Source organism: Triturus cristatus, chromosome 3_2, assembly GCF_964204655.1.
Source record: "Triturus cristatus chromosome 3_2, aTriCri1.1, whole genome shotgun sequence".
In the NCBI taxonomy this organism is placed as follows: Eukaryota; Metazoa; Chordata; class Amphibia; order Caudata; family Salamandridae; genus Triturus; species Triturus cristatus.
The window spans coordinates 17,913,964-17,937,004 of NC_140584.1; the positions used below are offsets into that span (position 1 = coordinate 17,913,964).

Sequence of the window (23,041 nt, forward strand, 5' to 3'; positions counted from 1 at the left end):
AGCCCTGCCTAGCAGTGGCGAGCTGCCTGCACCCTAAGCCTCAGAGCCAGCCTCCACTCGCGTCCTCTGTACCAGGCAAGGTCTCAATGCAGGGCCCAGATGAGTCTGAGCTCAACTGTTGTCCACCCCAGCCGGGAGCCTAGTGCCAGCCCCTCTAATATTTCCCAACCTCCTCTCACAACACACGTCTTCTGCAGGCTGTGAGTAGCACCAGTCAAGGCTCCAATTAATTGCCTCACCATACAATGATCAACTGGCATGCCACTGATATGGCAGTCTTGCAACAGGGCAGGGAGTGCCAGTTATGCGCTGCAATGTATCCTTCAGTGAGACTCCAGCTTGGCACTCAACACAGTTTCAGGCTAGGTGCTGTGGTCTGTAGCTTTTATTGCTACCGCCATTACGGGGGCTTCGTGTGCCTTCTGGCCCACGGGGTCGCAATCCTCTGAGACCTGGTATCAGCGGTATGTTTCCCACAGGATCGGCCGCAATCAGGTCCCCCAAGTGTGTAGGTACCTTGTAGCTTAAAAATGTTCCTTTTGCAATCATTTGGGGCAGGATTATGCCGGATTCATGCCCCGGATGACAGGAGCCCCACATCAGTGTGACCATCTTGCTTGATAGCTCTCTAGTATCCCCCCTGTTTTTGTGTTGTAGCTACTGACCTCATTACACACAGCGTGAGCTGGCACAAATGCAGAAATATCCTATTTTTCATTGTGGGAACCTGCCAAAAGGGCAAATTCATTTTTAAAGAGAACAGTTGTTCTGTATGGGTTAGACTTCTATAGGTAGCTTGAGCTGAATGCATAGTAGGCGTGCCAGTAAGTTCTGAGTGACTTGGTGCCAGCCGTGGTAAACGCCATGGAATATACAAAGCCATATGTAAATTAGGGTTGTACAGCTTTTTTAGGCCAGTACGGTGTCTTAAATCCTCTTTTTTCTTATAAACTTGGGTTGCTTTAGCAGTAGGAATGCTACCTTTGTTTGCCTTTTTTTGAGTTTGCTTACTTTATTGAGTATGGTTTCAGCCTCCTCAATCATTACATCAGTCTCTTTAAGAGTACAGTTCACGACAGTGAGTCTAGCTGCATTAGTAAATTTATTTGCTCCCTGAGGAGGTTTGGCAGCCATTCTTGTTCCCAAAGTGGCGGCCAAGATCTCATTAAACAAGGGGGCGTGCTAACAGTGAGGACAGGGATAAGCTGAAGTCAACTAACAAACATAAACATAGTAATAAAACAACAATACACATACAAAAATAAAACAAAGTGGATTTAATGTATAATAAATAAACAACCTGGCCAACCAAATAACTATGAGAGTGAGATAATCTGTCTTTTCGAGCTTGAGTGATGCTTTATTGGTATGGAGGTTGGATATGGTCTTAAAGAGAATGCAAAAATAAGGCACCTCAAAGAGAATGGCCAAAGGGGATGGCCTAGTCCCGGATAAAACAGGCTTTCTCTGCTTGCAAGAGTCCCGCTCTGTGGTAGTCTGGTTGTTGCTATAAGCGCAAAGCCTGGTTGGAAGGGCCCTCCTCCTCTGCCCCCTTCTGTGTAACTATGGACTCTGGTGCTTGCAGTCTCCTCTAAGCAAATGAAGCATTCTAAGCTGCTGGTGTCTAGTTGGTGCTATAAGCACATAGAATGGTGTGGGGGGCCTCCCTTCTCAGCCCCCTACTGTGCTACAATATATTCTGGGGCTAACAGCTAACTAAAAGCAAATGAAGTGTCACGTGCTGCAGGAATCCAGTTGGCGCTATAAGCAAGAACATGAAGAATGGTGAGAGGGGCCAGGCTCCTCCACCCTCTTCTATGTCACAATGGACTCTGGGGCTTGCAGTACCCTAGAAACAAATGAAGCATCTGAAGTGAAGATCAGAATCACTATCACATGATTTGCCCTGATGGCCAAGTGATAATGGCATTTCAATGTGAAAACTACCTTCTATTTTTTCGCTCCAAAAGGCTAGACAAGAAATCACAAAAATCTTCAGGTAGTGGTGAGGATTTAGCTGCAAGGCTTAATCAATGTTTTAACAATATTACCTCAATCTTTGGTGGATCTATTGGCTACTGAGCTGCGAAATGTATGTACGTGCTAGGGCTGATCTGGTGATTTTCTGAGCTGTGGAGCCCTATACACATAGAAGAATAGTTACAGCTCACAACATATTTAAATTTCCTTCACTGGTGCAATATCAAATAAAAATGAGGGGGCCCATGCTGGCCCCTGCAGCCCTGGGGACCATACCTCCCCAGGGCTGGTAGTTTGAAGTGCGGGGGGCCACGCGCCCCCCGCAGCCCCTGGGACTGCCACCTCCTTGGGCTATGATTTATTGTGTAAATAAGATGCTAGGGGCTCTGCCCCCACACGCAGCCCTGTGGACTGCCACCTCCCCAGGGCTAGTATAAAAAATGCAGGGGGCACATGCCCCCGCTGCCTGGGGACCACCATCACCAAGGGGCTATTTTGCAAATATGAGGGGTGCCCACCCTCGGGACTTTGCAGTTTGCTATGGGATGGTGGGAACACTGCTCCTGCCATCCCATAGCAAATAACTGTGCTCGCTTTGAACAAGCGAGAGCATTTTGCTCTCACTTGGTCAAAGTTAGCACACTTAGGCTTTTTATCCACAGGGAGCTGCATCATCTTAGCAGCTCCCTGGGGCTAAAAATCAATGCTGGCTCCCCCAGGAGGCGGTAGCGGCCGGGACTACGGGGGCTTCAGGCATCCCCAGTGGTCTCCTAGATGTCCATGCCCCGTGGGCTGGGGTCCCCAGGGCCGAAAGGACCCAGTAGGGGGGCCACTCTACAAACCTGACTGCTAGTTAAAAAACCGTAGAAATTCACTACAAAAAAACAAAGGTTGCAGGAATATTATAGTTAGCAAATAGAATTTAAAAAACCTTAGAAATTCATTTAAAAAACCAAAGGTTACAGGGATGTTATAGTTAAGCTGACATTTCACAAAAACCAGAGAAATTCATGGTCAGTGACATCACTGACCATCTCATGAGTAATGTAATAAGTGAGGTCATAAGCAGTACATTGCGGAGGCACAAGTTATAGTTAACTCAGGTAACTATAACAGCTGAATTTTTCTGGTTTTGTACGAGTGAAATGTAAGCCTAACTATAACATTCCTGTAACCTTTTATTTTTTGTGTGAATATATATATATATATATATATGGTATTTATATTTCGGCGGACCAGATATTCCTCACCGTTGTAAAGGAGTAACACATCCCCCAAGATATAAATCAGGCCAAGAGTGTCTTACATTGAATTCTCTTATTCACTGGAAGTCAATGCAGAGACGCCAAAGCCGATGTAACCGACTAGTGCTTGGGAAGTTTTAGCAGAATTCGAGCTGAAGCATTTTGAATCAATTGGAGCCTGGTTGCCACAGATTTGGGGCTCGCAAAGTATAAAGAGTTTCAATAATCTACTGTACGAATCTCCCTGAGGGTTTCGGCTGCCGTCTTAGCACTTTTCTCAGTATCCTGAGCAGATCAACGCAGCTTGATGCAAATTTCCTCACCTGGACCTCCATGGAAAGTTTGTTGTCAATCCAGAACCCTAAGCTCTTAACCTCTGAGTTAGGAAAGGGCTGAGTGCCAAGATTATTAGGGTAGCCCAATTCCAACCAGCAAGAGGGATTATTGCTGACCACCAGCAAGTCTGTCTTTTCTCGATTAAATTTTAGGCTGCTGGCCGACATCCAATCTGTTACTTGCTTAAAACAGTAATTAAACTGGTTAGAAACTTTTCCTGTATGAGGGGTAAGGGAGATGATTATCTATGTGTCATCTGCAAAAAACAAGAGTGAAAGGCCATGAGCCTAAACAATTTCACATTTTAAGGAGTGAGTTACTGACAACAGGGACTCTTCCCAAACTAGGAAACGTCTGCTTTCGAGAAAAGAGGCATGCTATTTAAGCACAACACCATAGATCACGGCCTCCTCCAACCTTTGAATCAAAACGGGATGAAACACAGTGTCAAAGGCTGCACTCAGATCTAGTAGGATCAGTGCTTCTGAGCCACCAAAGCCAGAATTGCTCTAAATTCTTCGGTGGCTGTTATCAAGCAGTTTCTGTACTGCTTCCTCATCTAAAACCTGTTTGAGATGGATGCAAGATGTCATGCGTCTCGAGAAATAAGGTAACAATGTTTTTTCACAAACTTCTCCAGAGCTCTACTTGCCCATGGGAAAAAGGAAATAGGTCTGTAGTCCTCAACACATAAAGTTTAGGCAGAGGTGTTTTTCCCGAGGGGTCTCACAACAGCATGCTTCCACGCTAGAGAAACAATCCCGCCATTCAATCACTAGTTAAAGATGCTTGTAAAAATAGACAGAATTGCATTTCACCCTTTCATTATTATATCAGGAGGAGCTGGATCCTGCCACAAACCTAATTTAACTGATTTTATGATCTCTTTCGTGACCTCCTTGATAATTTCTGGGAAGGTTGTCACTTTTTCATTCACAGCACTGTCTGAATATGTGGGGAAACATGATTAGTCCACAATCCACTGGGAGTGTATGAAGAATATTATTTACCTTTTCTAGGAAATACCTGGCAAACATATTACAGTGAGCCTCCAAAGGTGGGGGCCGGCCTGACTCCTGGCCGGCTTCATTAAACAGTTTCCCAGCTTGAAGAGATTTAGACACATTTGGGGCAATATCAATTTTAGAGATAACATAGATAACTCTGGTTTCTCTAAGTGCATAATGGTATCTTTTTACTGCTTTCCTGTAATTATGCTTGACTTCATCATAGTTTCATCTCCAAGTCCTTTTCAGCTTTTTATATTCTTTTTTTAGTTATACAGCTCTGGTGAAAACCTCTGGGCAAGACCACCAGGATGTCTAGCCTTCTGTATCCTCAAAGGGATCAGGTGGTCCAGGGCATTCAGCAACCAGTCCTCAAACCTGGTGTACCTTTCAGCAATATCCCCTACCATTTCAGGGGTGGAATTAACAAGCAAGCTTATCCATGATGCTGCATCAAGTTTTGACCAGCACCGAACTAACCAAAGTTGTTGAGACAAAGTTGTACTACTCCCTATTTTATATAACTGAAAGGACACGATTTTATGGTCTGACCAGGAAATAGGAATGGAATCGCCCATGGCCATTTCCGATATGTTTGTGAAAATGGGGTCAAGTAAGTGGCCTAATTTATGGGTAGAAACCATGACCGGCTATACCAACTGGACTGCAGCAAGATCAAATACTTGAGTTTTAGCATTTTCACAGTTTTCATCTTCAAAATGTAAACTTACATCCCCCAACAGCATAAAATTCACCTTACAGGCTGTGTTCTACTGTAATATCAGGAAGAGCTTAAATAAACTGGGTAGCCAAGCCGGGTGGGCGGTACATCAATACACCTGACATTGGAAAGGTGGCAGAAAGGTCAATTAAGAAAAGCAAACTTTCGCTCCAAGGAATACAGATTAAGCCAAATTTCCCCTGCAACTCATCCTTATAAGCTATGGCTCCCCCCCCACCCACACACCTTTTCTGTTCACGGTCACATCTAGCAATTGTGTAACCCTGAGGGAGGGCCATCACAACATCGGGCATGAGCTATGTCTTTGTAAGGAACAAAACTTCCAGTTGCTTATTTTCCAGAAATGTGAACAGCACAGAGCTGTGTCCAGGAAGTAATCTGCAGCTAAGCAGATACATCAGCCATTTTTGTCAATTTTCATTTCCTCTTTCTTACTTGAGCCCTCAGTCAAGCAGTTTCAGATCACCCACATCGAGTTTACTTTTTTTACAGATCACCATTACTTGGAAAGACAGTATGGGAGCATGTCTTACCGAACAGGCTGGTGAAGTAACTGCAACACCTCCACAGAGAAACTTACTGACTTTCTCCAAGCACTAGTAGGGGTCCTGGCCTCTTGCCCTGGCCGGAAAGGCACAGATGGGCTTGCCTTCAGCGGGCCAGTGGTATGTCCGTCCACACCTCGGTGATAATTAAATAGCCAGGTTGAACTTGACAACTAGAGCGCTAAACAACTCTAGTTGTCTACAGCAGCAAGCTGGCATTCAACATGCCCAAGATCACAATCTTTGATAAACAAGCAATTGCAATGCAATCGGTCTCGCCTTTGGGACCTTAAATGTATTTAGCTATGCAGCACATTAGCCTGGGTGCTGAAATATCTACTGTTCTTTAACATGGAGTAAGCACCAAACTGCATGACAAGCCAGGTATGGGAGCACTTGGAGAGAAATATTGCCTTTCAGCGGGAAATGTTATAGCCCAAAGCTTTGTTTTTAATATATAATCAGGGCCTTCGGTGGTCATATCACTAAAAAACAATATTTGAAAAAAATATTATTGTCTACGGGTGCTTGCGGAAGACAATTCCTATGGACTGGAATCTAGAGAATACTAAAGTGATTCTGGTATTTTACTTACTGCTACTGGTCGTTTTCTATCAAGAACGTTAAATAGAGGCAGTTGCCTGAAAAATAAAAATACAAGTCCCTCAGCGGAAAGCAATTCAGGTATTTTACTGACTTCTACTGGTCGTTTTCCATCAAGACAGTTAAATAATGTGTTTTAGCCTGAAAAGTTAAGGACCTGACTACATGGCTGCCTAGGCTCGACCTAAAAAGAATTAAAAAAAATTTTTTTTTAGTGCCTAGATCCTATTGCTCTTCTACTGCTAGATCAGTCTCTCTTGCAGATACTGCCAGGCTGCCTCATATGAAGCAGCTGTGGGCTGTATGACTGCTATTTGATTGATTGGTTCATTGGCAAACTTCAGCAGGCCATGGAAAGTCACCCAAGAGTACTCTTCCCTGGTGCTCAGTCACAACTAGAGGGAAGGAAAACCTAATTACATTTACAACCCAGACATTGCTACTCTCAGAGGCAGGCCTGAAAGCTGCAGGCTTTATGGGGGTCCTTTGGAGCAGTAAGCAGGTATAAGGATGATTATAATTTAAATATGCTAGCACGACATCCATCAAGCGGGCACTTTCCTAGGGTGCTGGGTGTGGCCAAATGTGCCTGATAGAAACAAGAGAACCTTAGCATTGTGGTTAACAAACAGTACTGCCTATTTAGGGACTGGGGAACCGGGTTTGAGTGTCAGCGTGGACTGTACAAAAAATGCTGATGGTGAAAAATGTTTTTTTAACTAATAAGAAATTTAATTGAACAATGGTTGAATATGTACAATATCAAGATCGGTGCAAAAACCATGAAGGAGCGAAAGAAAACAAGCGGGATGGAGAAGTGCACGGAACAGGCGCCCGCTGAATTCGTAGGATGAGTTGCAAATGTAACAAATTCACTAAATCACATCTGTTGGACTTGGCCCTTTTTGCAGGGTCATCCCTAAACTTTTTGCCTTTCTACTAGTTTTTTTTCTGACATGGTGTTGGTGGTTTTAGGCCTCTGGGCACTTTAGCACTGCTGTCCAGTGTAACGTGCGTGCGCTCTCTGTGTTAAATGTGGTAAGATTGGTCTACACCTGTTTTGGCCTATTTAATTTACCTGTCAGTCCCTAGTAAAGTGGTATCTCCTACCCAGGACTGGTAAATTAAATGCTACTGGTGGGATTGCAGCACTGATTGCGCCACCCTCCAGAGTAGCCTGTCAAACCTATCTCAGGCCTCTGCCATTGCAGGGCCTGTGCGCGCAGTGTCACTGTCGCTGTGACGTGGCACCTAAAGTGCGTGCCATGTCCGTGAACCCCCTTTTTACTACATGCCAGTCACCCCTAAGGTAGGCCCTATCTAGCCCTATGAGCAGGGTGCGTTGTAGGTAAAAGATAGGACATGTACCTTAAGTGTGTGACATGTCCTAGTAGTGACAAACAGCCATTTTGTTTTCTAACCACTGTGGGGCTGCCCTCGCATAGGAATGCATTGGGGATTCCCTGATAAGTGTTTCAGTGGTAATCCCAGAATAGGGAGGCACAGCGTGGTCAAGTTTGGTATGTTTGGAATAGTGATAATAAATGCTACGCGATGGTGTGCACAGACTTATTATAACTATTTTAGAAATGCCACTTTTAGAAGTTGGCATTTCTGTGGGCTATGTGTCTGCCTGCCTGATGTGAATTGCATGTCTGGCTTTTGAGTGACAGGGGCTGGTGAGATGTGTGTGGCTCCAGGAGGGGCAGGGTGAGTCAGCGCTAGGCTGAATAGGGCCATCTATATTGTGAGTAGTGGGAGGAGGAGTCCCTGGTCCCTGAATAGGTCAGTGCCTGGCCTGTACAATGCTGGCTCCACCCCCTATGGTGTGTCTGATGGCAGAGCCCCATCTCTGAAAGGAGGGTGTGTGCACTGTAAGCAGAGTGCTCCAAAAAAACCAGAACCAGTTGCCTCTGGTTCCCCCATGCCCTGCACTACAGACAAAGGGGAAAAGTACTATAAAGGTAGGAGCTGTGACCCCATGAATGGAGGTAGTTTTCTGTGCTTGTCCCGATGCTGGGGGCTGCTGCTGCTGGGCTCCAGGAGGAACTGCCACAAGGAACTGCCTCCCTGCTGGAGGGCCCTGTGTGCTGGCCTGCCTGAGCCCAGCCTTGTGCCCCCTGACCTTTGCCTTGGACTTAGCGCTTGTTAAGCGCTGGATTGTTTGTTTGCAGGATTATTCTAGTGCTAGGTTACTTGTTCAGCCTTTTCCCTGACAAAAGAGGAGCATGTGGGCACTGCAGCGCTGAGCTGCCCTTTGACTCGAGGGAATCCCGGTGTGGGGATTGCCCCACCTGGCCGTGAAACCGAGCGGGAGCCCACCCCGTTAGTTGTGCTAATAGTAGCGGGTGCCCACCCCGCTTTATGCTGTCTGGATTGCGGGTGCCAACCCAGCGTTGTTTGCCTCTGCAGCGGGTGCCAACCTCGCATTGTGTGCTTCGCGGGTGCCCACCCCGCATCTCTGCCTTTTTGTTTATATACACTTAGCGGGTGCCCAGCCCACAAGTGTCTTCATTTAGAACGGGAGCCTACCCTGTATTGCCACCGAAGCAGGAGAAAAGAAGTTGCCACCGGGCCGCTGCCAGGCGACCCGGAAGCCAGGTGCCTACTGCCTGACGGAGGGCAGGGCCAATCCCCGGAAGCAGAGGCCACCGAAGAAGAGAAGAGGGACAGCAGCTGAGCAGCAGGGCTTCCGTGGTGAAGGGAGAGCCCCGCGTGTGCTGCTCTGGTGCCCAAAGAAGAAAGGAAGTGGACGGGAGCCTACCCCGCGCTCCGGTGCCAAAGTAGAGCCGGAGGCCACCGGAAGAAAGGAGGTGGCTGCCGGCCCGAGCGGGGCTCCCGTGTTGTTGGGAGGAGCCCCGCGAGCAGCCCAGGATGTCCAGAGCCTTACAGGCTCCTTACAGAAGTCCCAGTCCCAGGAGAGGGACCGTGTGAAGAACCGAGTCCTGCCCCGAGCTGCAGAGAGAGCAGAGACTTCGCAGCAGCAGGGAGCCCGATGAGTGGGTCTCATTGTTGAACTGGTTGTTGGGGGGTGCGTCGGGCACATTGTCGGTGCCCGCCCCCACTGTGGTCCCTCTAAAAGGCACTATAAAACCTGTGCTAGTTTTACAGCTGCCCCACCTGGTAGTGGGCAGCTGCAACATGGGGCCATAGTTGTTTTAGAGTTTCAGAGGGGCCTAAGGGGCTTCCGTCGCACCATGGTGCCCGAGTCAGTTTCTTACAGCTGCCCCGCCTGACAGTGGGCAGCTGCAACGTATGGCCAAAGTTGTTTGGCAGAGCCCCAATGGGGGCCCAGAGGGCACAGGGAGTGCCAGGGCCATAGTTATCTTCACAGCTATACCGCAATTAACGGACAGCTGCCACGTTTAGGCCAGTGCATTGCGCACTTTTCATAATTGCTGCATTGGCAGCTGAGCCCTGACTTTGCTGGACATAGGGCATTTGAGCCCTTTGAGAAGGCCAGTGGGCCTGGGGGGTCAGTTTCTAAGGTGATGCCTAATGCAAATGTCATGCTGTGATGTTTAGGCCTAATGAGATGCCATAATGCGTTCATGCTTATTATGATTTATGCCTAATGTGATTCATGCCCCATGATCAGTGCCTAATGTGGTTAGGCTGCTGATGTCCTAGTGCGTAAGGTTTTTATGCTTAGGAGGGTGTCTTATGCTAATGAGGTTTGGATCTAACATGTTTTATGCCCAAAGTAGTAAGGGCTCAGGTCATTATGGTACCAGTAGTTACTGGTTGTGTTTGACACATACTTACCTGTTCTGATGGTTCTGACAGTGGCCCAATTGGCCCTGTCTTGTATATAATCCCCTGTGAATATTGCCTAGTGCCAGTTGGCACAATGTAAATGTGTGATTATGTTTCCAATGTGTTTATGACATTACAAAGGCTATTTTTTATATAACCTTGTGTGGAGTTTATTTTGTGGTGTGCAAAGTGTGTTGCTGCTGCGAGTGTATCTTGCGCAAACGCTTAACACATTGCCTCTGAGATAAGCCTGACTGCTCTTGCCAAGCTACCAAGGGGGTGAGCAGGGGTTATCTTCGGTGTATAACTCCCTTGCCCTGACTGGAGTGGTGGTTTCTGCCTGGCTTTGGCGCAAGTCTAAGCCAACCAGAAATCTCATTTCTAACAACATCCCATGAGACGGTTATGTGATCCATGCTGAAAGCTTCCAAACTGTTTGAATCAATCAATACAGGCTACGTTTTTAAAATACAAGTGGTGCTTCTCTAGGACGCCAATTCTCTTCTATGGCACTGTCCTGATGGGTAGCTGCACAGTTGGTTATATGCTTCAAACCTAGAGCATTCTTAACAGGAAACTTAAGAAATGCAATTGCAGCACTGCCAAGAATGTTACAAGGGGTGTCTCTCAACAAACGCATTCAAACCTCGCCACGTTACAATGAATGATGACAGTATATGCCTTCTACCATGCATAGCCACAAACTGGATTACGGTTAACATTCGCGGAATACCCAACTAAATGGTGCTAACTGTTCTGCCTGAGGAGGGTGAAAGCCTAAATGACCCTCCACAGCGGCACATTTCTGACAGTTGTTTATACAAAAAATATAAAGCAGTAGGCTCAACCTAATGATAATACGTACAAGAGGGACTATGAGCACTATACAATAAAGAGACACCAAATCCTGCACACAAGATGAAAAAATACTACATGAACAATTACACCAAAGCATGCTTGCAAGAATAAAGGTACCAAATTATGTACAAATGAAGAAAGACACCAACTTTGAATGAACAATAGGAGGCACCAATGTAGTAAAATGTGTTTATGTATACTAGAATTTTCCAAAATAATTTCTAATAGAAACAAGCATTTGCAATGCAATAGGTCTCGCATTTACTAGAGTTTGAGCTATTGGCATTCTAAATCACAAAGCCTTTAATGTATGTGTTTTGAAAACCTGCAAGCAGTGCGTAAACACCCACTTTGTACTTCTAGTCCTTGCTTATGAGAAGCAAGGCTGGCAGCAACTATGCCTCTTTTGCTGCCAGCATGGCTTCTCGTAAGCAAGGACTAGAAGTACAAAATGGGTGTTCACACACCGCTTGAAGGTTTTTTAAAACACCTAAATAAAAGGCATTGTCATTTAGAATACCAATAGCTCAAACTCTCGCAAATGCGAAAGTCTGGGAGCAAGAGGCTATACTTTACCAAGAAATGTTAATCAGGACGAGGTGAGAGAAAGGTGGATGAATTGAGAAAGCACTAGATGGCCTTGCAGCGCTAGAGGAAGCTAGATAGTTGGAATGGTGCTGGTGATTTGAGCTACAAGGCTGAACCATCAGGTTAAACAATAATCCGAAAGTGTGAGAGACAGAGGCAGGGAGGTATGAATTATTGGGCCCCTGAGCAGTAACTTGTCCCCGTTCCGCCACTTCAAGGCTTGTAGTAAGAGGAGAAGTGTCTTTCTACAGCTTTATCAAGAGACATGAACTAGATCATAAAAGATTAAAGGGTGTTGGAAAGCTTTTGAGGGCGGTGGAGAGAGCAACCCTCCGGCTGGGGAGACAGAGCGAAGGAAGAGAAGGAACGCAAGGACCTGGAACCTGGGGAAGAGAACCAGAGGGAAGAGAAAGTGAAAAATGACAGAAAACATTCCCATTAAAAATGTGGGGTTTTTTGGGATCCATTTCACAAGGGAACGAATGAGGAAAGAGAGAGGGTAAGAACCGTGTCTTGAAGTCACGGTTTTCAGCAAGTTAGGAGGAGCGAGACAGAAGGAAGAAGAGAAATAAAGAAAGAGGGAGGGGGGAGGCTGATAGAGGCAGAGCAGGAGAAGTAAACACTGTCCTTGTCTGGCTAGGCAAGAAGGAAGAGGCCGAGTCCTTTTGCTTCTCAGCCCTCTCCGCCGCCGAGCCTTATCTATAGGCAGTGGCTATATCTGACACTCTGGGATGCACGTTTCAAAATAAAACAGTAGGAGAATGGTTTCCATTAAATTAAAGTAGGTGCACGCTGTGCCCTGTCGATCCCGCCCAGTTCATTCTATTTAAATAATAATGTTAGAACAGATAGGTGGTATGGAGTTGGTTTCTGGACATAGAAAATAAATATGCCGCAAGCAATCTGCAGACAGAAATGCCAATTCTGCTGGAAATGTAGTATGTAACACGGCAATAAAACATTTTGTACAAAGAGCAGTAGATCCATTCCTCTCTTCCGCGCACTTCTCAGACACACACTCCTACTCCGCAATTGCAGGGGAATAAATTCCACGTGGAGAGTAAATAAAACTCACCAGATTACATCTCCTACTCTGCTCGCCTGGCTGCCGTATGTGTTGCATAGCAAACAGCATTGGCCTAACTCATTCCCTGCTGGGGCCAGCTTGGGCTGCCTAGTTGTAAACGCGCCTATTTGAATGCAGAGTGCGGGTTGGGGAGTGTTGTGGGAAGCCAGAGATTAATTAAAGTGCAACCTGCTGTGACGAGAGACCGGAATGAAACTGGGGAATGGCACGCTGATCCTTTGTCGAAGGGGCAAGAAATTATCTGATTAGGCGCACAGGTGTATTGTTAAAGTGAATTCAGAGCACATTGTTAAAGTGAATACAGGGTGCATTGCTAAAGTAAATGCACAGCATGGCGCACGATTGACCAACAGAAATAATGTGCTGAGTAGGTGCACAGGCGCCATTGCCGGTGGAAGCCACTTTTAGGTGCAGGGTTCATAGGTAGGTGAGCATAACACTATTCCTGCAGCGTGTCCTGTCCAGACTGGTTGGGAGGGGCAGCTCTCGGGTCCCAGAGGACTCAGATCAAGCCATGCCTGTGGAGCTGGAAAAAGTTGAAGCTGCACACAGGACAGGAGTTGCTCGTCCGGTACCAGATGGCAGACGAGCCAGCCGTGGTGAAAGAAAGGGGCGTGGCCACCATTTTCAAAGTGAAAGCGCTCATGAGGTGCTGGAAATAACAAGTATTAGCAACTGGATGCCAGGCCAGAGCCAGGGACCAACCCTGACCGGAGGCTCGCAATAAACTGTGTGGTGCCAAAAAAAACAAGAAAAGTAACAGGCAATGCAAAACAAAGTGGAAGCGGGTAGTAAAGAAAGCCACTTAGAACCAGTACAGCGTTTGTGTGTACCCATAGGGCGCTATGACCAGCACTAGCAGAGAATGTAAAAGGAGGGACGAGACGGGGTGAGGTAGGAAATGAGCGAAGGGCAAATGGGCATCCATGCAGTAAGGCGCTACAAGATGGTGCGAAAGATAAAATCAGGAAATCAGCCTTTGAGGCAGCAGAAAAGGGCTGGAGGGCATGTGTTGAAGCCGACTGTTTATAGCTGCGTTGGCGAGCAACTAGCACCGGTATACAGTGGAAGGAGGAGGGGCTGGACCGAGGAGAGGAAGTGAGTGCGCAAAGGGCAACAAAAATGTGTGGGTTAAAGCTATGTGTATAATGCATTGTTTTTTGGGTAGCGGCTTTAAACCCATACACCGTTTGTCAATAGCCACAGCAAATCTGACCAGCACGGGCACAGAATGTAGGGTGGAAGGACCGGATTGGGAGGAAGGAAGAAGCGAACGAAGGACGAATAAAAGTCTGTGTACTCAGGTGTTACAATAACGAACAGCATCATATAATAGAGGCAGGAGGGGACTAATAGCGGGAGGGAGATAGCAAGCGGGGAACAGGAATCTGTGTATCAGCGCTACAAATTAACCTTGCGAGGTAGCGAAAAGTGCTTTACGGCATGTGTCTGTCCCTGTGGGAAGTATGGAAGGCAAAAAAAAACAAGCCCGGCGGAGCGTGGCGCGCGCGCTTGGCGGGGGCGGGGGAGCGCATTCCAGGTGGGGGAGCGGACCCTTTGAAGTGCGATGCCAAACGGATTGCATGGCGGCACGATGCGCGTGATTGTGCGCGTGCTCGCCATGCAATCCGCTTTTGGGAGCACTTTGAAATGCCCCCTTACAATAGTCTCGCCTTGCGATCGCTTACGCGATAGCAAGGCGAGACCTAAAAAAGTGTAATCAGTTTTTAATATTATTATGGCAAACAACCATTGCCAAAAATGTGAACTGCCAAAGGACTTTAACTTCGATGTAAAAAATGCATGATCTAATAAACTATTGATGCCATTTCTATTGTGCCTTTAAAGCAGCACTGCATTACTGTTATTTTCATAAGTAAAATGATAGAAGACAACAACCATAAAGGTCTGAGACTGGCACTGCACCATAAGGCGCAGCCCAGTCTAGAATTGAATGAGGATGCCTCTACAGATACAAAGCAAGACTAAATGAGCATGTACTATTTTGGACTTCACCAGCGAGATGTACTTGAGTTTCAGGGCAGTACAAGCAAGCAATATATGCAAGCAAATATGAATGAAAAGATTTTTGTTGTTGCGCAACTCAATTGTACTAATTTTATTGACCATGAAACGACGAAAGGCTGAGTGAACCCACAGGGATTTCTCGAAAAGATGAATGGCTAAGTGAACCCGCAGGGATTTGAACTTTTGACAATGAGGTCAAACAATGACTGTCAATGAGGTCAAACAATGACTCCACGGAGTCACCAGACATGGCTCCTGAGTAACATGGCCTAGCTTTTTTTGCTTTACACACACTATCACCACCACCATCTCCTAATGCTGTAGTTTCTGCAACAGGTTATGCAGGAGAATGGGATTCAGTATTGAAATAACCAGTTTGGATAGCACCCAGGCTCGTATCCTTTGAGGAGGAAATGGAATAAAAAACTCTTCACTAGGTGCTCATTGTGCGGATATGGATTCCCCACCACCATAATCTCTGCTTTAACATTTTGATCAATTTGCTTCATCTAAGCTTCTTTTGATAATATCCAGTGGATATTTCTACAAACCTTAAATTTCTTTATTACTTTCCCAGCAACAAAAGGGACGGGTCTTTTTAAAGCAGCCAGTCCTCTTCTCAAATACAAGAAAGAACAATGCTTTGAGACATGGTATGTGAAGGTGCTCCTTGCGCCTGTGTAACTCACCCATCCAAAACAAATATTAGATGTGTCACTGCCCCATTTAACATAGCCAGTGAAATAATTGGAAGCAAATAGTCAAAACTGTACAGAGAACAGAAATTACGATACATGTACACAAAAAATATTACAAGACATAATGCAACGCAGAATTAAGACTATCAGTAGGATCTGGATTACCACTGTATGTCAGTGAGCCATGACCCTTGGAGAACATACAGAAGCCTAGATTTAGAGGGCTAGCACATCAGCTCAGCAGACATGTGAAGTCGTATGCTGTACCACTTTATATCTCTTGGAGTACGCTGCTACCCGCGCAAATAACACTCACTGCACAGTCCCCTTTAATATTTTCAAATAATAGACTTTTGAACCAGGCCGCTTGTTGGTGCACTTCTTATCCCTTGAGTCAGCTCCTCCGCTGCGTCGCAGTTGTCAATACCCGCACTGTACCTGCTCCTGTGCTACCCTAGTCTCACTAGCAATGGCAACCATACTATTTAAATAGATTTCCGAGGAGTTTGGACGCCCCGGAAGAAGAATCTCAACACACACACACATTCAAGACAGACCCGCATATGGTGAGCTTCAGTACTCCGCAGTTGTAGTCTCTGCACAGTTACCCGGCTAGCTGGCTTCATTCGATACACCGATATGCCCCCCAATGTGCACCTCGTTTAGGGAGTGGTATCTTTTCCAGTACCAGAACGGTTACAGTATAGTGGGGAACAGTGTTAATGGTTTGATACAGAACAGAATTCAAGCACTGGCCGTCAACCTTGAACTGTCATCCACTTCCTGTTCCGTGCTTCATTAGTCATAGAAAAAGAAAGATGACAAATGAAGACATTGTTAACTACCTGAAACATCAAAAATTATTGTCCTGCTTTATTTTGTGCACATTAAAAAACGCCTACAGCGGTTTTTAGCAGAATCACTTGGCTACTGTCGGCGACAGTGCCCCCTGCTCGAGTCACTGCAGCTTCCACATCGGGGGAGACAAGTGTTGCACAGCTGCTGCGAGGGCTAAAATGCGCTGGCAGGCAAAAGCATTTTCTGTTTCTATTTTTTAAACATTCAAACCAGTGTCTCCTCATGCTTCACATTAGTTACAGCCCAGAGAAAAGCGAACTTGCAGCAGCATCGTCTGTTTGGGACAGGAAATAGTGCAAGGGCCAAAATGAAAGTAGAATGGAGAGAGTCAGATGGCTAAAACACAAGCCCAATCCCCCTACCAGGAATCCCAAAACCAAACATATATCCTACTAAAAACAGCCCAAATGACACTGGACATCGAAGAGTGCAAAAACAATTAAAACAAGCATTGAAAATGCAATACGACTCGCATTTACGCGAGACCTATTGCATTAGAATCGGAAATGCGGGTGGGAAGAAGGCACGAACGGGAGTGGGGGGCTAGTGTGGTCTGAGAAGTCACGGACTGCGGGAGGGAAGGCGGGAAGGCAGGGGAAGAAAAATACTGTTGTAAGCAAAGGGGCTGGTAGCCGTGGAAGGATACAAATGATGAATGAGGAGGGACTAACAAGCCTCAAACCAATCGGAAGGCAGCATTTAAGACAAAAGTCAATAGGCAGAGAGTGGGTGGAGCTTCCACGAAGCTTCCACAAAATAGTATAAAGTGCATGCCTCGCAAAGCAATGTCAGTGCATTCGCACTGCAACGCTAGGCGAGACCTAAAAATCAGCCTGTAAATCAACTTTTAATCCTCGCCCCTCCAGATACATAAAAACATGTTTAAAAACGATAAAAACACTCTTGTGAGAAAAACAATATTTCTAGCAGCCACTTGACTATCTGACAGCGCTTTGTTCAAATAAGCAATGTGACTCTGACGTGTCTGTGCGTTCGTGCCCCGGTGATCAATAAATAGCCAGGCCGGATTTGACCATTCCAGCACAAAATCTTAAATTCTACGTTCTGTTAAAGTTTACCACTTTGTCTATCTGCTGTACAGCATCTGCAGGTTGTTCTTATCTCAGCTCCTCCTGTCATGCAGCGGGTGCCTCCTTGACACTGGTGCGCAGTGTTTCGGCATTGGTCGCACTGGCACTGCAACAGTTCATAAATAATGGCTTATGGGAGGGGTGCCCAATTGAATTTCATAAGGGCAGAAGATGTGCCATATTTTCTGGGAAACCCCAACTATGTAAATAATTCCCATTCAACGTAAGTGTATATCCAGGAATCTAATAATGAAATCGGGACCAGCATCAGTCCATTGTTTTTTTAATTTGTGCTTGCATTAGTTTGTGAACAGTTCTAAGTATTTGTGATTGTAAATCCAATTAAGCATGATACCACTGCCTTAGTATAAGAGGATGCATACATTTCAATAAATGCTCAGTAATTACGCATATGCATTTATATTTTGTTGCATACGCTCTATGTGTAATAATGTTTTCATTTACATTATGTCATTTTTTGTCTGTATCTTTCAGGTATGACTTGCCAGGCCCGCAGCTCCTACATGGATAAAGAGGTGTTATGGGGGCATCGCTTCACTCCAGTCCTTACCTTGGAGAAAGATTTTTTTGAGGTGGACTACAACAGCTTTCACAACACCTATGAAACCAATTCACCCACTTGCAGTGCCAAAGAACTAGCAGAGTCCTTTGAGGAGGGGCGACTGGTTGGACCACTCCATAATGCCTCACTACTAAGTGGAAACTCAGAGACAGTGAATTAAGTCACAGAGGGTGTGGAAGAGCGGAATGGAATTAATGGAAGAGTGGGAGATCTCAATGCAGAGCCATGAACCTAACTCAAAGGACATATCAAGACATTCAGCCACTGACTTGATTCTCTTATACTGTATCTGATTGGAAATAAAGTCTCAGTACGGTGGGAGTAGGATATTGGCAAAACCGTGGAAGGCAAAGTTTGGGGTAACCTGACTGTCGGTCCCGGGCTTGACCCACCAGGCATGATTCACTAAGTGAGCATTAAATCTTACCTGTTTCTGCAACAGACTCAATTGTCAGTGAGCAAGTTCAAGACTTGGCCTGCTCATGACATTCTAGTTATGTCACTTCTGGCCAGGATGGTGGTCTAATTTTGTTTCTATCTTGGTTATTACCACGTTAGGATCACCTCACTTGTAAACTCATCCTATTTCGAAGGAGTGGAGTACCAGAATAGTGTATGAATATCCCTGAACATAAATATGATGTCCTAAATATTGTCCACAAAATATTGCCCATTGATGTTAATAAGAGAACATCTATATGTAATAGGACAATAGTTTCGTGCAAAATGTTTAGGACACAATATTTATATCAGATACGATTTACGTGCACAATACTCTGATATAAATCCTCTGGCAACTGTTATTTGTATTGAAATTTAGTTGTAAGGGCTGATATTCAGAAAATGATTGGGATTGTTATTTTCTGGTTCTCCTCCAATTCAGGATGCTTTTTTCTATCACTGTGCATTAATAAAATAGGCTGATTTAGATCTTGGCAGATGGGTTTATATTTCGGCGGACAGGATATCTGTCACCGTTGTGACAGAGTAACCCATCTGCCAAGATCTAAATCTGGCCCTATGTCATTTAACATATTCTCATTTTGGCTGAATGCCTTTACAGACCCCAGCACAGTGGCTCATTCTCTTCTCATGGCTAAACCTTCAGCATCTTAATACTGGCAGTTCCTTACGTGTTGCAGGTTAGTCCCAATTATGAGATGATTAACTGTATCCAACTTGAGTCATCTGAATTTACTCCATTCGCAGAATCATGATGTAATCTAAATAAGCTGGTGGTATCTTACTTCTGTGTCTCACCCAAGTAATAGGTTCTAACTACCAAATCAGTTCCAGATGTTCATACCTTGATTCACGTCCTTAATATGAACAAAATTATGCCATATTTTTCCAGAGCTTTTCAAAGCCTTGTCATCAAAATCTCATGGGACTGTGGATATCACACACGTCCACAAAGTGATGTGCCCATAGCTCATAATTCTCCTAGATTTTATATAAAATATATAACTTAAATGTGGCCAGTAATGCACAATTGAGGACTGGAATAAGACCATATACAATCAAATTTTCCATATTTAAATACACCATAAATAATATTGAACGTGTGGCACACATATGGGAACTAGAGCAGTAGTTTACACTCAGGGATGTTCTAAATCAACATTTTTTTCTAGAAATTTCACGAAATTCACTTGCCACGGTCTTGGTAATAACTGAATGTGAGAGCATACCTTGCATTAAAAGGTCACACCAGGTACTAGAAAAAGACTGATTTAAGGAGAAAATGTATTCCACAAGACTACTTGAACTAATTTACAATGGACAAACAAACTATAAAATTTAACACTTGTGAAATTCTGCCCAAAAAATGTAACACAAAATTTTGTGAGGTAAATTAAAGTTGCCAAGCTTCTTAGCACTTCAGCAATACTATTGGGTATGCATAGGAAGTGAGGTTATCATATGCAAACATAGAATAAAAAAGATTTCAAAGAAGTGCCAATAAATAGGTCATGGCTGACAAGTCTGTCTATGGAAATTCAAAAATGTAGAAGTATGAAAGCAGAAAAGTATCACTATATTTGTGAATTAAACATCGTCATACATGAACACTTAAACAATCCCTAAAGTTTAGTACCTCCTTAACCTTTTTCCTTTACACCATGTTGTATGTGTCATTTTACTGTGGGATCCATATGGCCTACCATGTCACCCTTTTCCCGCACCATATTCTTGCATAATCCCTTACACCTTCTAAGACTCTACTCTGAACCAAGCACTTCACCATAACCTGAAATTAGCCCCATCCCTTGCCCCAAACCTGCCTATTATCCAATACTCCGCTAAGCCTAATTCAAAACCTTACCATGACTCCATCCACTGAACCTTCCCATACACCATCCCATGCTCTCATCCTAATCCAAATGCCTGTAGATTTCCTAATCCTAACACAATCTGATACCACATGCCTATGTTTTCCTCAGTTCAAACCAGGGCCAGCTTTAGGGTGGTGCGACCAGTGCAGCTCCACTTGGCACTGCCCTGTGGAGGAGGCGCCAACTTCGGGGGGTACGCTGTGTTTTGCAATAACCTATGATTGGAGAGATGAGAGGCACTTTTGCCCGGTGGCTGTGAGAGAATCCGAGGAGGTTGTCATGGGGTGTGGGAGCGCCACAAATGATTGTCGCACCGGGCGCCAGTAGCACTTAAGCCGGCTCTGGTTCAAACCCTTCCTTATTACATACACATTTTCATACATTTTCCATCACATAATATTTTATTTACTCTAATTCTAATTCCTAAATATAACCTAAACTTAAACTTCTTCTTGACCTCTTTCTCTACATGAATAGTAACCCTTCATGATTTTTTCGACTTGATAAATTATACTTTTTTGTAGTTTAATTTTCCACTTTTCTACTTATTTGTCTATACATTTTGTTCATCTTTATTTTAATTCTAATTTGTTTCTGCAAACTGCGTTAATGGTTTGTGGGTAACCTACTGGTTACAGGTTCGAACCCCAGCATATTTAACCTCTACCTTATACTTTTCCCGACATTACATTGTGCCTCATGAGTAGGGCAAAGGCACCACTTTTTAAGCGTCAAACAACAATGCAATAGGTAACAATTAAATGTGTAATTTCCCACCTACTGAATCTGGCATTTCTGAACCTCTTCAAATTAATGGTAATAAAATGGGTTCAAAGTGGTAAAGTTCTTATGAAATGTATACCACTATAATTGTGTTACAGTTCCAAAACTGAACCAGCCTTGCTGATTCATTCACATACCCCCAACAGCTGGGGCTGAATTAGAATTAGGTAGATTGTACCACTGACAGTGCAATTCTAGACATTTTAGACAATTGGATAGACCAATAAGACTTCTACACACACGTTGTTTTTGCATGTGCCATGCATTGCAAATGTTGGGGTAAGATTGCCCCAGTGGCAAATGGGCTATCTCAAACTGCAACAGTTCAATCTCTGCAATCTCCAAATGTTGGTGCAAAATTACACTGGCACGTGCCATCTGTTTCATATGCCCATTGATGTGTATGTTTTCTGAGCCATTTTCCACAAACTTCCTATGATTTAGCGAACTATCAGTCATGGCAGTTACCCAAAAATGTACTCCTCACTTCATCATCCATAGCTCTGCATGCCCGCATTGTGAAAGGGCCTAAGCTGTTGGTAAACCTATCAAATATTCTTCTTGACCTGTTTACATGTGTCCACACATACATAGAATAGCACGCTGTCAGCTTCATCTGTCACCTAAGCATTCTCTATATATACTAATACCATCGAATACAGAATACTTCCAACCACCCAAAGCAAGAAGCAGCTCTATAGGTAAAACTTACAGTTTTCAGCTCTATAGGTAAAACGTACAGTTTCCAATTTTAAGGTCTTGCATATCAGCGCAAGCTGTCGGAAGATTGCAAAAGACACATTGTGGGCATACCAAGAAGATACAAGGACTTGCATCCCACCCAGACTTGCATCCCACCCACTGCTTGCCAATGGTTGGCTTTACTGCCATTCTCATTTGGCTGCTTCTTATTTGTGTCCAAGGTTATCAACCTTATGTTTGTCCATCCCTTGAAGTATAGTCTCTTTATCATATCTTTGATTGGCTATCTTCTATGCTTCCACTAGTTGCTTTTAAGAAACGACTTTTTTTCTTTTTGTTTATACAACCTATGAGAGTGCATGGGTTTTTCAGCGATATCCACTGTGTGTTTTTCTCCTCCCCTCTACGTTACTGTGTCTTGCCCACGTGCTTCTCTTCTACCACCCTCACTTGTGTTGCGCTGTCTTGCCTGTGTTTGCTTCTCCTCCATTCACATTGCACTCCGTAGCTGGTGGTGCTTCTGTACTGCCTTCGTGTTGCTTCTTCTTCCCCCCTCCCTTCCATGTTGCTTCTCCCCTATTCCCGCCCATAACTCGCTTCCCAAACCCAGTCATCCTTGGTAATTTTTTTAAGTGTTTTGTGCTGTGTTCTAGACCAACACTGTTGCAACTCCTTGTTTTTCTTTTACCTATAAAATTATGTGGCTGTCACGTGATCAACCTTTTTATTTTTATAATATCCATGTTGTATGGCTGCTGTGATGCTGTACAGCATTGCTACAACAAATTGGCAAAGCCAAGAGATCAAATAGACTATACCTACTGGCTTTGCCAATGCTTGTTTCAATACAGAAATTACAAAAGAAATAGAAAAATAGAAAATGCTTTTCACATTTGAAACAATGTATTTAATTCTTTCTACACAAGATTATAAACTTTAGACATGTTACGTGTAGTTAGTGATGCTTAAATAACATTATTAAATTTCAAGTTTTTATTAAAGATTTAGATCTACAATGAGATCAACAATAGGAGGACATAGGCATTTCATAACTCGATATATTTCACTTTTTTGCAGCACCACAATTACTTTCACAGCTCATTTAATTCTTAATACATTTTAAAACAAGCATTTGCAATGCAATAGGACTTGCATTTACGTGAGACCTATTGCATTGGAAACGGGAGTGCAGGCGGGCAAGAAGGCATGAACGGGA

The 23,041-nt window shown here is 44.4% G+C and overlaps 1 protein-coding gene across 1 annotated transcript in view; it reads left to right on the top strand.

Annotated features, from left to right (window-relative positions):
* The window catches only part of KCNJ5 (potassium inwardly rectifying channel subfamily J member 5), a 504,401-nt gene extending 481,365 nt beyond the window's left edge, over positions 1–23,036 (top strand). Inside the window, exon 3 of the mRNA XM_085647189.1 lies at positions 17,917–23,036. Within this exon, the coding sequence (XP_085503315.1) occupies positions 17,917–18,164 (248 nt within the window). The 3' untranslated portion in view covers positions 18,165–23,036. The remainder of the gene's footprint in view (positions 1–17,916) is intronic.
* The last annotated feature ends 5 nt before the right edge of the window (positions 23,037–23,041 follow it).